The sequence below is a fragment of the Podarcis vaucheri genome, assembly GCF_965113315.1.
Source record: "Podarcis vaucheri genome assembly, chromosome: 3".
Taxonomy (NCBI): Eukaryota; Metazoa; Chordata; class Lepidosauria; order Squamata; family Lacertidae; genus Podarcis; species Podarcis vaucheri.
Window position 1 is genome coordinate 16,584,353 of NC_138761.1, and position 17,299 is coordinate 16,601,651.

Consider the following 17,299-nt stretch of genomic DNA (forward strand, 5'->3'; position numbering starts at 1 on the left):
GCAAGGCATTTGACAAGGTGCCCCATGATATTCTTGTAAAGAAGCTGGTAAAATGCGGTCTTGACTATGCTACCACTCAGTGGATTTGTAACTGGCTGACTGACCGAACCCAAAGGGTGCTCATCAATGGTTCCTCTTCATCCTGGAGAAGAGTGACTAGTGGGGTGCCACAGGGTTCTGTCTTGGGCCCGGTCTTATTCAACATCTTTATCAACGACTTGGATGATGGACTCAAGGGCATCCTGATCAAATTTGCAGATGACACCAAACTGGGAGGGGTGGCTAACACCCCAGAGGACAGGATCACACTTCAAAACGACCTTGACAGATTAGAGAACTGGGCCAAAACAAACAAGATGAATTTTAACAGGGAGAAATGTAAAGTATTGCACTTGGGCAAAAAAAATGAGAGGCACAAATACAAGATGGGTGACACCTGGCTTGAGAGCAGTACATGTGAAAAGGATCTAGGAGTCTTGGTTGACCACAAACTTGACATGAGCCAACAGTGTGACGCGGCAGCTAAAAAAGCCAATGCAATTCTGGGCTGCATCAATAGGAGTATAGCATCTAGATCAAGGGAAGTAATAGTGCCACTGTATTCTGCTCTGGTCAGACCACACCTGGAGTACTGTGTCCAGTTCTGGGCACCACAATTCAAGAAGGACACTGACAAACTGGAACGTGTCCAGAGGAGGGCAACCAAAATGGTCAAAGGCCTGGAAATGATGCCTTATGAGGAACGGCTAAGGGAGCTGGGCATGTTTAGCCTGGAGAAGAGGAGGTTAAGGGGTGATATGATAGCCATGTTCAAATATATAAAAGGATGTCACATAGAGGAGGGAGAAAGGTTGTTTTCTGCTGCTCCAGAGAAGCGGACACGGAGCAATGGATCCAAACTACAAGAAAGAAGATTCCACCTAAACATTCGGAAGAACTTCCTGACAGTAAGAGCTGTTCGACAGTGGAATTTGCTGCCAAGGAGTGTGGTGGAGTCTCCTACTTTGGAGGTCTTTAAGCAGAGGCTTGACAACCATATGTCAGGAGTGCTCTGATGGTGTTTCCTGCTTGGCAGGGGGTTGGACTCGATGGCCCTTGTGGTCTCTTCCAACTCTATGATTCTATGATTCTATGATTCTATGATTCTATGATTTATATCTCATCCAAACATTGAACAACGCTTTCCTTACAATGTGATTTTTAAAGGCACTATGCACTTTGATTTTGTCATACCATAAATATGCATGCCAACCGAATGCGTTATTGAAACCTTCTAAGTCCAAGATATCTGTATTCTCGAGGAGCATCCACTCTTTCAGCCAGCAGAATGCTGCTGCCTCATAGTACAATTTTAAGTCCGGCAGGGCAAATCCCCCTCTTTCTCTTGCATCTGTTAATATTTTATATTTTATTCTGGGCTTTTTGCCCTGCCAGACAAATTTCGCAATATCTTTCTGCCACCTCTTGAAACAGTCCATCTTGTCAATAATCTGCAAAGTTTGAAACAAAAATAACATTCTAGGCAATACATTCATCTTAATTACTGCAATTCGGCCTAACATTGATAATCTCAAATTTGACCATATTTCTAAGTCTTTTTTAATTTCTAACCAACATTTTTCATAATTGTCCTTATATAAATTCAAATTTTTAGATGTTAAATTAACCCCTAGGTATTTCACCTTCTTAACCACCATCAAACCCGTCTCTTCTTGAAACTTATTCTTCTCCATATCTGTCAGGTTTTTCCCTAAGACTTTAGTTTTTTGTTTATTCAATTTAAATCCAGCTACCTGGCCAAATTGTTGAATTATCTCCAACACCTTTTTCGTGCTAGTGTATGGCTCTTGTAAAGTCAGAACTACGTCATCTGCGAAAGCCCTTAACTTGTAATGTTTTGCTCCGACCTGTACACCTTTAACTTGCTGGTCCTCTCTAATCATGTTCAGCAACACCTCCAGGACCGAAATAAAAAGCAATGGGGAAATTGGGCACCCCTGTCGTGTTCCTTTTTCTATCTTAAGTTCCTCAGTTATTACATTGTTTACAATCAACTTAGCTTTTTGTTCGGAATATATTGCACCCATACCATTCTCAAAACCTTGTCCTACCCCCATCCCATGAAGGTTCTTTTTCATAAAACTCCAAGAAATGGCCTCTGACCATTTTGGTTGCCCAAAACAAGGGACATCTCAAGTCAGGCAATTGGTCCATCTTGCTCAGTATTATCTGAACTGACTGGCAGCATTCTCCAGTCAGAGGTCTCTCCTAACCCTACGGTGGAGCTTGAGCCAATGACCAATGAGCACCAAGACCTTCTTTTACACCCACCCACCCACCCCTATTTTCTTCCACCTAGCACTTCTTAGTGGCTACTTTTGCTTCTGGCCACAATGACTACTGGCATGTGGCCCCTGCACATTTTCCCTTGAAAGGAATGCAACTCTCAGGCTGGAAAAAAAACCCCTACAACCTGGCATAAGGAAGTTGTAAGACAGAGGCTGCAGGACCACCACCAGAAGGGGGAATACGCCTTTCCTTGAATCTTCCTTTCACTTTAAAGGCCTGTAGTCTTTTCACCGACAGGGGCAAGTGACCTGAAACCTTCAGCCTCATTTCACGCAGGTCTCCTTTACACTACTGCCCACTGTGCATCTATTTGCATAAGCACAAATACATGCAAGAGCTTTTGGTGTGCCCATGTAAGAGAATATGTGCGTGTGAACAAGGGCATGCAGCAGCAGCAAATGTAGAACGGCTTGCTTGCGTGCTGCAAACATGAGATGGGCTCTTATTAGAACTGTTGCTTCATTGCTGCTGTTTGTTAAGATTACATGACTTTACTCATTCCTTATCAACTTGATAGCTCTGGCTAGACATAGAAGAAATCCAGCAAAAAATAACCTAGCACTCCTTACTTATCCACTGCATTTGTATATCACTTTTCAGCCAAGGCAGGGACAGGAGGCGGCGCCCTGTAAGTGTGTGCCCCTAAAAAAAGGAAAAAAAGAAACCTATACCTGCATGGAATTTTGCATTTTTGCAGCCAACTGCAGCACTTTGCTGTATAAAGAGCTGTGTTTCAGAGTTTGGACGGAAAAGGTAAAGGGACCCCTGACCATTAGGTCCAGTCGGGATTGACTCTGGGGTTGAGGCACTCATCTCGCTTTATTGGCCAAGGGAACCGGCGTACAGCTTCCAAGTCATGTGGCCAGCATGACTAAGCCGCTTCTGGAGAACCAGAGCAGTGCACGGAAACACCGTTTACCTTCCCACCGGAGCGGTACCTATTTATCTACTTGCACTTTGACGTGCTTTCGAACTGCTAGGTTGGCAGGAGCAGGGACCGAGCAACGGGAGCTCACCCCGTCACAGGGATTCGAACCGCCGACCTTCTGATTGGCAAGTCCTAAGCTCAGTGGTTTAACCCACAGCACCACCCATGTCCCTTGGACACCATAACTCAGAACAAAAGCTGAACTGGAAATTGGGGAAAACATGACAGGAAAGTGACGCGGCAGCTAAAAAAGCCAATGCAATTCTGGGCTGCATCAATAGGAGTATAGCATCTAGATCAAGGGAAGTAATAGTGCCACTGTATTCTGCTCTGGTCAGACCACACCTGGAGTACTGTGTCCAGTTCTGGGCACCACAATTCAAGAAGGACACTGACAAACTGGAACGTGTCCAGAGGAGGGCAACCAAAATGGTCAAAGGCCTGGAAACGATGCCTTATGAGGAACGGCTAAGGGAGCTGGGCATGTTTAGCCTGCAGAAGAGGAGGTTAAGGGGTGATATGATAGCCATGTTCAAATATATAAAAGGATGTCACATAGAGGAGGGAGAAAGGTTGTTTTCTGCTGCTCCAGAGAAGCGGACACGGAGCAATGGATCCAAACTACAAGAAAGAAGATTCCACCTAAACATTCGGAAGAACTTCCTGACAGTAAGAGCTGTTCGACAGTGGAATTTGCTGCCAAGGAGTGTGGTGGAGTCTCCTACTTTGGAGGTCTTTAAGCAGAGGCTTGACAACCATATGTCAGGAGTGCTCTGATGGTGTTTCCTGCTTGGCAGGGGGTTGGACTCGATGGCCCTTGTGGTCTCTTCCAACTCTATGATTCTATGATTCTATGAAAGAGGTCCCAACATTGCAGATTCTGATGACAAATTAACATCATGCTGCCCAAATGGTCCGTACTTTTTACAAGTGCCACCTGGAGAGTGATGGACAAGGAGAGGTGGAGGACCTGCCAGAGATGAAGCTGCTGGCGACATCTGGTCTGTCCCCCTTAAAAAACCACCAGCTGACCCTGGAAATATTCCAATTCTACAAAGAGCCTACCACTTCCTTTTCTAACGTAGATCAGCATATATCCAGAACTAAATAAATCCATACATAATGCACACTTCATGAATTCTCTATCGATGTTTTCTTTTAGCTCTTTCCGATCTTGATCTCTGAGCAGAGATGAGATGATGAAGAATTAGAAATGTAATATGACCAGTTACATAAATTGGAGTGCCAGCTGTAAAACTATCATTACCTTACAGTAGCTTGTATTTTCAATCACTTTTGAAATCAAATAAATCTAATTAATTTTCTTACATGCAACACCTTTATGCTTTTGCGTGGTTTGAGACTGGATTCTGCCTTTAAAAGCAGTGGTTTAAAATTAACCATTGAGTGCAGTAATCTTTTTCAAAACACACTGCCTTTCAACATTCAATCTTCCATCCTCCCACTAACCAGTGCTTAGTCATACAGTATTATCTTCAGATACAGTATCTGAAGAAGTGTGCATGCACACGAAAGCTCATACCAAGAACTAACTTAGTTGGTCTTTAAGGTGCTACTGGAAGGAATTTTTTTTATTTTGACTATGGCAGACCAACACGGCTACCTATCTGTAACTAGTATTATCTTTAACACTGCAGCTATAAATCTTAAAAACCATTAAAAGTCAGGACACACAAACATGTCCAAAGGCAGTTTTGCTCAAAACCACATCTAACGCAGGAGCACACAAACATAAAAGTCTGACAGCAAAAGTTTTAACATGGCAGTATATTTATTCTATGCTCGTAATACACATTGACATGGTTGATACAATGAAGTAACCCTTGAACATAGGACAGCTACTATCTCTTATGGGGCTACAGAAGTAGTTCATTGTGAAATATTCAGTAGTGGAGTTTCTTGTGAATGGCGAGGAACTCCCATGGAATACTGTGTCGAAAAGACCTCAGGTTAGTGTCAAAAATCTTCCCAAGGAAGAAAACTTGGAACGGGAATAAATTTTTAGAACACCAAGACGTCATTTGGGCGATTCCAAAACGCCACAGAACAATGTTCAGCAAGGGACTGGCTCAGACTTTGAAAGTGCCAAGGTAAGCTTCAAGCAGCAAGGCATTGCTGCATTTCAGGAATTAAGAGCCTACGTTGCCACATGGAAGTTGTAATGTGAAACTCGGGTGGCCATGCGAAAGAATCTCCACCCCACCCCTCAAGAGGAAAAAGGAAGTTTTTAAAACGGGCAAGTTACTATGTGGTTGCAGATGGGGGAGGCAGGCAGGCTCCAAAAGAACAGCACCACAGACCCACGTGAAGGTTTACATCAGTATTTGAACCAGCTCTTCTCTGCACAGCTTTGCTGATTCAGTGATTTCTTAGCCTGCTTCAATGCAACAAGCGGCGTTTGAAACAGAAATAGTGATGGCCCATCATGCGTACTGTCCCACTCCTATTGAAATGAAAGGTCTTTGCAAGAAGCCACTTGTCAGCACTGTTTGTTTTTCTCACATCTTCCTCCAGCTGTGGACAGTCATTTCTCTATCACTGGCTTATGAGAAAAGTGACAAACAGAAACAGACAAAATATCACACTTCAGCACGATTCAAGAACACTTTCTTTGGCCCACTTTCTGCACTTCATTAAAAAAAAAAGGACCACTACTGTACACTTTTAATAGTTCATTACAGTTAATATGAATAGTCACAGCCGCATTGAATGCTTCAATATAAATGTACTGAGACTGCCTCTCTAAGGCAATCTAAGCTAGTTTAGAAGAGAAGACCGGAATCAGTAGTATGTTTTTTTTTACAATAACTGCACAGGTGGACATCACTGAAAAACACTGATAGCTCTGGGCTTCTTCTTTTAATTCACAGAAAGGAATGGACGGGTAGGAATGACAACCTCTTAGGCAGAAAGAGACAAGTACCACACCGGTGTCAGATTTGTTCATCTCAATATGCACTCAAATATACAAAATCTTAGAAGTTTGTACAAGGAAACTAAAAGCAGTTACAAAGTGGTATGGTAAAAAGTTATGGTTCATTCCTATGCAAGTTATCCATGGAGTGCCTATTTTCTCCCATCTGCTCTACTGAACACGCCAAGTCCAGTTTGCATTACACTGGCAACCAAATCTGGTGCTGTCTCAAATCCAAATGCAACACCAAATCAAACACTGGTAATCCCACCACTGCAGCCATGTCCAGTCCAAGAGGCATTTTGCCAGCTGAACATCAGTTTCGGCATCTGTGTTTCTGTGCATCAGCAACATCCAAAGGTCAGTTGGGCGACCAATACTATCGACTTTTGTTCTTCTTGGAATTTCCCTAGATCAAAAAGAGAACACAGGAGATCAGCAGAACATAGGATGCTGCCTGTTGCGGTCAGGCAATTTGTCCATCTGGCACACTTCTGCCTAGTAGCCTTACTGACAGCAGCTCTTCAGGGCCAAGCAGAGATCTTTCCCATTTTTCTATTAATCTGTAAAAAAACAACAGATATCCCTAGGACTGAAGGCGGATCACATTACTGTAAATATGTCCCTCAAAGTAACAACTAAAATGCCAATGCCCCACACCAGAGGCTTAGATCCTGAGTTCTCTTCCAATGAAGGAAGCATCCTGTGAGCAGCAGAATTTTACTCTTCCCCTGAAACTCCTTGTGCTGCTCCACCCAAAAGTTGGGGAACACTCTGAAACTGTCAAAGGAGGTACTACAAAGGGATTGGGAACTGGGGGGGGGGGGGAATATTACAAACTGTCGCACACACACTTCCCTTCCACCAACCAGAACCCTCTGCTGGATTGTAGGTCATTCTGAGAAAAGAGGCCATTCCATTTATTATATTTTCTAAGAATTTCAAAATACTTGTTTCTAGGAGATTGCCTAATGCTTGTGGGTCACTGGGGTTCCTACAAATAATTCCCTGGCCTGATCCAACATCACCTGCATGCAGTGCGTGCATTCATTCATTCATTCATGGTATATTTAATATACCATTTGATTTTTAAAAATATCAAAGTGGTTTACAAAAAGGATCATGCATCACAGATAAGTTGGACATTAGTATTTTAGAGACCCTTAGTATGGACTCCTGCTTTGTACATTGTACACATTGTACATTGTGTTTTGTGCACACATTGGAGAAATTCTAGTAAAACAGAATCTTATCTCTTTATGGGGAAAAATGTCAGTTTTAACAAGAAGAAAAAGCTTCTAACCAAGCCTCATGCAGGATAAGACAATCAAGGGTACCTGCACTGATAGAACGATCTGTTTAACACTACACTTAATACAACCCTAGGGTCCTTCAATAGTAGTCAAGTGAAAAATGGCAAACATAGGGGTTGCAGTAAGGTAAAATATGTTGGTTCAGAGGGCAAAGCCAATCACATCCTGCATCCCATGAGCCATAAACTGGGATGATAACAAACACATGCATGAACAAATCTGAGTTACAACAGATCAGAGAAGGGAAACTAATATAGAATGCTTTCTTGTAGTCAAGAAACTCTTTCCGATTTACTGCAAATGCCCAGAGATCTACCAGCTGATTCTCTCCTCTAATTTCTGTCTGCCCTTAGTTTACAGTACTTTGGCTGCATTTCAGTTTTGGGGTGGGGGCATTACAGGGGTAAAGACAAAGATTTCATGGAACAGAGGCGATGTTCGAGGAGGGGATTGAAGCTGGAAAGTGATTATTCTACCATGTAAAAAGGTAAAGGGACCTCTGACCATTAGGTCCAGTCGCGGATGACTCTGGGGTTGAGGCGCTCATCTCACTTTATTGGCCGAGGGAGCCGGCATACAGCTTCCGGGTCATGTGGCCAGCATGACTAAGCCGCTTCTGGCAAACCAGAGCAGCGCACGGAAACGCCGTTTACCTTCCTGCTGGAGCGGTACCCATTTATCTACTTGCACTTTGACATGCTTTCGAACTGCTAGGTTGGCAGGAGCAGGGACCGAACAACAGGAGCTCACCCCGTTGCGGGGATTTGAACCACCGACCTTCCGATCGGCAAGCCGTAGGCTCTGCGGTTTAGACCTCAGCTCCAGCTGCGTCCCATTCTACCATGTAGGTAATGCATAAATAAAAATAGGCACTCGCTGGCCATTTGTTATCAGGCCATGTCTAAGATTTCTGTATTCATTTACAAGGTGCTTCACTACTTGGGTCCAGAGTATCTGATTCCTTATATCCCAGCCCAATCACTGAGATTTGTGAGGAGGGGACCTCTGTTGGTGTTCCCCAAGGGAAGGGCTGTAGCTCAGTAGCAGAGCTTATGTTTTGCTTGCAGAAGGTCCCAGGTTCAATCCCCAGTATCTCTAGCTAGGCCTGAGAGAGACTCCTGCCTAAAACCCTGGAGAGCTGCTGCCAGTCTGTGTAGGCAATATTAAGGCATGCTCCTGCATCTTGTTTCTATGTATGGGGCTCAAACTTTTCCTGAATAGGCTCACCCATTGCTTCTTCCCCCAGGAATCTGATTTCCCACTGCAATTTGTTTCTGAGTGCTCTCCAACCGAGTGTGCTAGCCAAGGGCAAGGTCTTTTAACAACAGTCTGTCTCTCTCCCCCTCCACTCCATGTAAAAACTCATGACTCATGAATTGATTGCTCTACACAAGCTTCCTGCCCATCATCAACAAGGCTTCAGCATTTCAGGAGGAGTCATGTGTGGGCTAGAACAGCCTCCCATCCATTAAGCCATTTCTCTTGCTTCTTTCAGAATTACTTCATCTGGAAAGCTTCTCCTGACCCTGAAAAGCCTGTTCCATACCCTCTAGCATCAATTCCCATCCTATTGCCATAACCTCTGGCAATACTGTATCAAGTACTTGGAAAAGGGCAGCCTATAAATGTGTTTTTAAAACCCTTTTTTAAAAAAACAAAACAAAACCCAAAACCAAACTCTCATCCTTTCCGCTCGCCTTTGGAGACTGAGGGGGTAGTCTCTGACTAAGTCTCCTCCACTAGCATATCACTGCTGCATTCTAAGTGGCATCCAGAACAGTGCTGATACTAAACAGAAGCATCAAGCAGAAATACTGTTAGCGCATGCAGGTGCAAAAACACTATACTTTACATAGCCTGCACGAACTACTACTAATACTAAACTGCTCCTTCCTAATAGGGCCCATCACCTCCTGGCAAATAGAAGGGGAAGAAATGGAGGCAGTGAGAGATTTTACTTTCTTGGGCTCCATGATCACTGCAGATGGTGACAGCAGTCACGAAATTAAAGACGCCTGCTTCTTGGGGGAAAGGCGATGGCAAACCTAGACAGCATCTTAAAAAGCAGAGACATCACCTTGCCAACAAAGGTCCGTATAGTTAAAGCCATGGTTTTCCCGGTAGTGATGTATGGAAGTGAGAGCTGGACCATAAAGAAGGCTGATCGCCGAAGAATTGATGCTTTTGAATTATGGTGCTGGAGGAGACTCTTGAGAGTCCCATGGACTACAAGAAGATAAAACCTATCCATTCTTAAGGAAATCAGCCCTGAGTGCTCACTGGAAGGACAGATCGTGAAGCTGAGGCTCCAATACTTTGGCCACCTCATGAGAAGAGAAGACTCCCTGGAAAAGACCCTGATGTTGGGAAAGATTGAGGGCACAAGGAGAAGGGGATGACAGAGGACGAGATGGTTGGGCAATGTTCTCAAAGCTACCAGCATGAATTTGACCAAACTGCGGGAGGCAGTGGAAGACAGGAGTGCCTGGCGTGCTCTGGTCCATGGGGTCACGAAGAGTCGGACACGACTAAACGACTAAACAACAACAACAATAGGGCACATAGGCTGGGTGAGGAAAGTGCACATGCCCCAAGGCTGTACTGCAAAGTATCAACGTGTGACTTCTATATCAAAAGGCCATAAGAAGGGCCATAGCTCAGCGGCAGAGCATCTGCTGGGCGAGCAGAAGGCCCCAAGTTCAGTGCCCAGCACCCCAGGGTAGGGCTAGGAGAAACCCTGCCTGAAATCCTGGAGAACCTCTACCAAGTCAGAGCGAGATGGACCAAAGGCCTGACTCAATATAAGGCAGCTTCCTATGTCCCTATGGCCCTCTGTCTGCAGAAGGGTAAACTCAAAACCAGCAAAATCCATATTGGGCTGTGCCATCTCATTCCGCGCTTAGTTCCAGTTGTGTGTATATCTTGCTGCAAAAAGCCACTACGTGGTAGGAAAACTGGTTGTCAGAATCTAAATGAAGGACGGGAAAAGACAAAAAGCGGGCAGGACAATTAGAATTCCCACTAACTGGATTGCGTGAACGTTTCCCTATTTGTGTCCCATTGTAAATCCACATGAACATATAAAGCTGCCATGCCAGGCCAGACCATTGGCCTATTTGCCCTTGTACAGTCTGCCTAACTGAGGCCTCTGCCCAAATGCTGTGACTCACAACTGCAATACTCAATCAAGGCCCTTTATCTACGCATTCCTCATTCAGCCCTCTTCCACTGCCAGCTCCAGTTCTCAACTTCTCCATCTCCTATACTACATGGTTTGATCGGCCTCCCTTATTTGCCAAGCTACTTCCCTCTTGGTACTCATGTGAATTCTCAAGGTCCAGCAACTTCTTTACCATTCATCCTCTTTTTATTCTTTATCCTAGATATCATTTCTTAACCTGTCCCCCCACAATCACTGCCTTGTCTTCTAATAAAAACTGTATGGCTTCTGAGTAGGGGACCTTCAATGTTCTGTACAACACTTTGGACACAGCTAGATATTAAGCAACAGCAGAGATGGACAGAGAATCAGGAGGAGTATTTTCCTTAGTCCACCAACGAAGAGCTCGCACTTTGCTCTTCTCTCCCCAGCCCTTCTCTAAAAAGGGATTTAGTTAATTAGGCAGCATGTAGCTCTTAGTGTGATATTATACCAGAAATTGACAAGCATGCTTGAAAGAAGCTATGAACTCAAACTAAAAAAAAAGAAAAAGACATTTGTTGTATATGGCTTCATTGATTCAGAAATCCATCTGATATAATCTCACATTTGTTGCTTTTGGAAACTGAAGCAATCCTTCAGATGACATAGCCCAACATCCGACACACCCAGTAATTATTTTTAAAAATATATTATTATACTTTATAGCCAAGACCGTTTGCTTGTCAGGAAAAAATAAAACAAGGAGTGAGGAAAGGGGGGGGGGAAGGGAAAATGGCATATGAGGGAGAAAAGAGGCAGCATAGCGCAAGAAAAGAATAGATTAAAAGGAAAAATATCATCGTTTACATTTACATTATTCCAAAAATGTAAAAACAAGATTGGCATGGCCCCTGCACACACTCCAGGAATGTGTGTGTGTGTGTGTGTGTGTGTGTGTGTAAGTGTCCTATCCTAAGTGACCAAGAAAGGATAGGAAATACTAGCAACTTGCAGGAAACCTGGCCTGCAGCCCATGCAACAAGATTACTTACCTTACTAGCCAGCTTTAGTGTATCTATTTCCTCCCGTTGTTTGGATAAGGTTTCGGTCATACTGCAGAGGTGGTCGCTCATCATGCTTAACTGATCCTCATAACTTCTCTTGGTCGTCGTCAACTCATCCTGAAAGGTCACAGACATCGTCGGTTTATTTATATCCCACAACGTCCACAAATACATTTGTAAATAAACAAGTATAAATACAAGAATAGTGCAAAATAAAAGTTAATAGCAGTTTACTCAGACCTATTTAGGAAGTTTCTTCCAAGGAGAACTCTGAAGTATACTGCAGAATGGAGGTCATCAGAGATATCCTTTTGCCATATCCAAAAGGACACCTTGACCTTTAACTGAGTTGGCTCTTTTAATGCTTGGAACCATTCTAGTGGGCATAGAAAATAACTACTCTGCAACATTTTGGTGTGGGTGTGGTGGGTAGGGTCCACATAAATTTGCTCACAGGTTCTCATAATATATACAGTGGTGCCTTGGTTCTCAAACAACTTGGAACTTCGTTTGTGAACCTTTTTTGGAAGCCGAATGTGCTGTTTTGAGTGTTATACTTCGATTTGAGTGCCACTCTTCCGTTTTGAGTGTTGCGCTGAGGTCTGTCTGTTTTTGCAATTTATTTTGTTTTTGTTTTTGCAGCTTTTTTTGTTTTGTTTTTGTGACTGTGGAACCCAGTTCAGCTACTGATTGATTGATTGATTGATTGATTGTGTGACTGTAGTACATTGTTTATTGCTTTCATTTTATGGATCAATTTTCTCATTAGTAAAATTTGTGTTGAATTGCTGTTTTAGGGGTTGTTTTTAAAAGTCTGGAACAGGTTAATCCATTTTGCATTGCATTCTATGGGAAAGGGTGCCTTGGTTCTGGAACGCTTTGGTTTTGGAACAGACTTCTGGAACGGGTTAAGTCTGCAAACCAAGGTATCACTGTACACACTAGGGCTAACCGCTTTGGCCGAATCCTGGATTCTGAACCAGGCAGCTTTGGGTTAACCCACAATTCTGCTGGAATGGGTTGAGGCAGGCCCAGACTGGATCGGGTCCACCCAGAGTGATCCAGGACTGTCAAAAGGGGTTAATTCAAGCAGAGAGTAAGGGGGAGGAGAAGGAGATGCATAGGCAGAGTGCCTGTGTCTCCTCACCCCATCCTTCCATATATTTAGTCAGGGTCTTAAAAGTCTAATAAAACACTGTGAAATCTCCAGGGATTCAGTTCAAGGCCCAGATCTGTTGAGTCCTAGGTTGTTCCAGGTTGGTTCAGGCCCCAGATCAAGGTGGCCATGCACAACTCTAATGCACACACAGAGCCATGTGGTTAAACAAACTTACCTGCAACCTGGTGATGCTCTGTCTAGCCTGTCTCACCTCTTCCAGTGATGATTCTTTAGATTTCTCAGTCAGAGCGAGACGCTTTGCAAGTGCCCGGCACTGCCAACACACACAAATAAGCCATGTTAGTTTATTTAGGCCGTCTTTTATGCAGACAATTATTATTTAAAAATCAATAGCACCTTCACTCATACAGTGGGGGCTTTACTGCCCTTCACTCATTCATCCCATCAGCCCGGTGAGGCAGGTTGTTTCCCCCATTTTACACATGGGACTCAGCGCTCCTCAAGGCCACACGGCAAATTTATGTCTGAACTGTTTTCTCCAAACACCTGGTCCATCTAGCCCAGTGGCTCTTCAGGATTTCAAGCAGGGTCTACTCCAGCTCTAGCTGGAGCTGCTGGATGGACTGAACTTTGGACCTTCCGCACGCAAAGCAAGTGAGCTCTATGACTAGGCTGCAGCCGTTCCTCAGTAAGATTACAGATCACATTATTGACTGAGCCGCAATACAGTCATACCTCGGGTTACAGACGCTTCAGGTTGTGTTTTTTCAGGTTATGGACCGCTGAAACCCGGAAGTACTGGAACAGGTTAATTCCGAGTTTCGGCGGTCACGCATGCGCAGAAGTGCTAAATCGCACTTTGCACATGTGCAGAAGTGCCAAATCACAACCCGCGCATGCACAGACGCACCGCTGCAGGTTGCGAACGTGCATCCTGCACGGATCACGTTCGCAACCTGAGCGTCCACTGTATCTTCATTCACTGTAGTACAGTGGTACCTCGGGTTACATACGCTTTAGGTGACATACGCTTCAGGTTACAGACTCTGCTAACCCAGAAATAGTACCTCGGGTGTTAAGAACTTTGCTTCAGGATGAGAACAGAAATCATGCTCCGGCGGCGTGGCAGCAGCAGGAGGCCCTATTAGCTAAAGTGGTGCTTCAGGTTAAGAACAGTTTCAGGTTAAGAACGGACCTCCCGAACAAATTAAGTACTTAACCCGAGGTACCACTGTATTTCCAAAACTAAGAGGGGATTGCCTGCTTGTAAAAGCTGAAGCTTCAAAAAGCCCTGCAGCCGCAGATGGTGGAATGAAGTCACTTATCATATACTCCAGTGCAGAAAGGGAACCTTCACTGTAAGACGAAGTTTGCATTTTCAAAGTAGGAAAGCACTCGCACACTCACCTCTGCGTGGAAATGTACAGACTTGCTGTCAGCCAGCTGCAACTGAGATGTAAGCTCCACTATTCTTGCCATGTAATGGTTCTTTATCAAGTCTTCCCGGGTGTCGGCTTCTGGGGCCTACAAAGGGTAACATAAGAATAGTTATTAGCTATTACGATTCATGTGCAGAGGCAGCATGCATCTTAGTACTAGATGCAGGAAGCAAACACAAGAAGGTCATTATCTACATGCTTTGCCAGTGATATCTGTCTGGCCATTGTTATAACATGGATACCAGATTAGATGGAGACTGCTCTAATCCATTAGCAGTTGGTCGTGGCGAGGGGAGAGATGGGGCAAGTTCTCCTATTGATAACTGGGACAGTCAACAACATTGCTGTCAAACTGCACTCCACCATTTCCTGGAGTATCACATGTTTCCATAATCACAGCAAGATAAGCTCCTGGCAGAATAGGAAATGTCATAAAATGTATTTATTCATTTCCTCGTACATATATCCTGCCTTTTCTCCCAATGGCAGCACAACAAGAGGACATTAACAACATCATATATGAAGCAGCATATATGTAATTGCCACTGCCCCAGATAAACAGTCAGGAAGTGGAATTCTGCACCAAAATGTCAAGAAGCAAGGAAGATTAAGACCAAAGAAATGGTGGGAAAGGGTACAGTTCATCTGACAAAGTAAACTGAACAGCAGCTACATCAGAGACAGGGAATCTTTGGCTCTGCATATCTTGTTGGACTACAACTCCCATCACTTGCTATTCATTGACAATGCTGGCTAAACCTGACAAGAGTTGGAAGTCCAAGATCTGGAAGGCCCCATCCCAGAGGGATATTTTTACATTACAGTGTTTTGACCAGGAGCACACAGTTGTAAAGGGGTCACTTTAGCACAACTCCATACAGTTTAGCTTAAAAAATATGCCAGCACGACTCTGTCATATTAAAAAACATACCTCTTCATTTTCAGTGGTTATCAACATCCCGACCTAGAAAAAGATTAGGATGACAGAATCAGCTCAAAGTAGTACATTCATTTTCTGATTCTAAAGTTCATTTAAATGAAGTTGGTTTCAATGGCTCCAAAGTAAGTTTAACTGGCTTTTGCTCCAAAGTTTGAAAAAGGTAATTACTTTTATTAAGCTGCACTAATCTTACTATGAAAGATAAGTATATGCTCCCCCTTTCCTCACTGGAATCAATGGGGCTTCAACATGGGCAACTTAAACTTTGCCCATGGTGTTTCCCCCCAATAAAAATGAAAAACTATTCAGTGGGATCAGCTTGCAAGTGTGTCAGTTCCAAACAAACACGGAATCCTAAAATACACTCAGAAATGTCAACATGCATAATTTCCAACTCTAAGGCCTATGTAACATTACTTGGGTTTAATATATCAGATTACCAGGTATTTGACATGGGTAAGCTGGCTGTTTGCCATAATAAACATTGACTGATTGATTGATTGATTGATTGATTGATTGATTGATATGGGCAAGATCACAAATCCCACACCTTAGCACCAAAAAGTTTAGCTCTGCTGCTGCATGAAAGCTTTACCAAGGTGAAATTAAGGTTTTCAAGATAGGGGACCAGGATGGAATTTACCCTAATGAAGTCCTGGCTGAAAACATCAAACTCTGGACAGAAAAAAACCATTTTGAACACCGTCCAAAGTAACAGAACCAGTGTGGTATCACAAAGGGACACCTGGGATCTGAATCCCTGCTATGAAGCTCACTTAGTGACCTTGGGCAAGTGGATATTTCTCAGTCTAGAATAAAATGGTGTTACTTCATTCATGTTGTGCTGAGCTTTTCAGTGGAAAAGAGGAAAACAAATGTGAGATAAAATCAAGACAGGTTGGCCACATTTAGGCGTTTTGTTCAAGGCATCGTGGATGAACCTTGTGGCCACTTGCTTCCCTCCCACCCCTGTCTTCCATGCACCACATTCAGCACAGAGATGCTAACCTACATTAAACTGGAGTTCCTCATTTATACTTGTAAACACTTTAGGACCTGAGAATTCAATTATATTCACTCCCATTACATTATTCAGGGTTTGGGGTGACTTTTTTGAGGAGAATGAAGGCCACGAGAGCTGTGTACATGAATATATATGTGGTTTCTAGGGTCACTCGCCTGAAAAATGTTAATTCCAATGTTAATTTTAGATTTAGCTAGTATTGTAGTCATTCCAGTTGCCCAATTTCCAACCCACATCACTGGGAGTAAGGTGCACTTACGAGACTTGCAGTTTGAACTGGTTCCCTCAAAGCCTTCTCTGCAGCATCCTCCTTCTCCTGTTCATCTGCATTCAGTGTGAAGAGGCTTTCCTGGGTTGCCTCAATCCTCTGGTTGCCCACAGAGTTTCTGAGCTTATCGCTTACTCTTTTGTTTTCTTTCTCCAACCTAATTTTGGCCAGCTGGGCCTCCAGCATCCAGTGTTCTTTCTCCTGCTCCAGTTTCGTAATCTTCTCTAAGCTCTGCTGGACCTAGAGAACAGCAAGAATCAGCACCATGAAGTGAACAAATGGGAAGTTAAAGGGTATCTAAAAGTGTGTGCATAGCAAGTTGAATCACTGCTTGAGCAGGTTGTATCTGGAGCAGAGAAGAGGCAACAAAAGCAACAACCTGTAGCTTTGACATGCTTAAATGTGTGCCCTGCAGGCTCACAGCTTGCACTGAAAATTTTCTGCCATCCATAATGCCAAAAACTATAAGGAAGGTTTCCATCTGAGCGCTGCGATTCTGGCTATTTAAAAACAGGGGAAAAACACAGGAGGGAATAGAAAAATGGAAGAGAGCAAGGAACCCATATGAAACTCAGGATGTGACAGGCAGCTCACATTTTTACAAACCTTTAAACAAATAATGTTTCCTTCACTTAAGAATGTAAACTTAAGATAGCGTAATGTGCAAGATGCACAGCTGAATATATGAACCAAACAAATTCATCTGCAGAACAGAGGAAACGGATGCCTGCGGTGACAGACCAGATAAAGTTTTACAAACTAAGGAGATAAAGGTTT

At 43.6% G+C, this 17,299-nt stretch overlaps 1 protein-coding gene and 1 long non-coding RNA gene across 4 annotated transcripts in view; one reads left to right on the forward strand and one right to left on the reverse strand.

Annotated features, from left to right (window-relative positions):
• The window catches only part of LOC309529703, a 151,744-nt gene that overhangs the window by 32,465 nt on the left and 101,980 nt on the right, over window positions 1–17,299 (forward strand). The gene's annotated exons all lie outside the window — the stretch shown is intronic.
• Window positions 5,051–17,299, reverse strand: part of PPP1R21 (protein phosphatase 1 regulatory subunit 21) — a 39,665-nt gene continuing 27,416 nt past the window's right edge. For all 3 annotated transcript variants that reach the window (XM_082217494.1, XM_082217493.1, XM_082217492.1), the window contains exons 17-22: window positions 16,514–16,762; window positions 15,222–15,254; window positions 14,259–14,375; window positions 13,066–13,164; window positions 11,720–11,848; window positions 5,051–6,621 (exon numbers count right to left, since the gene is read on the reverse strand). In XM_082217494.1, coding sequence (XP_082073620.1) covers window positions 6,592–6,621; window positions 11,720–11,848; window positions 13,066–13,164; window positions 14,259–14,375; window positions 15,222–15,254; window positions 16,514–16,762 — 657 coding nt within the window. In that variant the 3' untranslated portion in view covers window positions 5,051–6,591. The remainder of the gene's footprint in view (window positions 6,622–11,719; window positions 11,849–13,065; window positions 13,165–14,258; window positions 14,376–15,221; window positions 15,255–16,513; window positions 16,763–17,299) is intronic.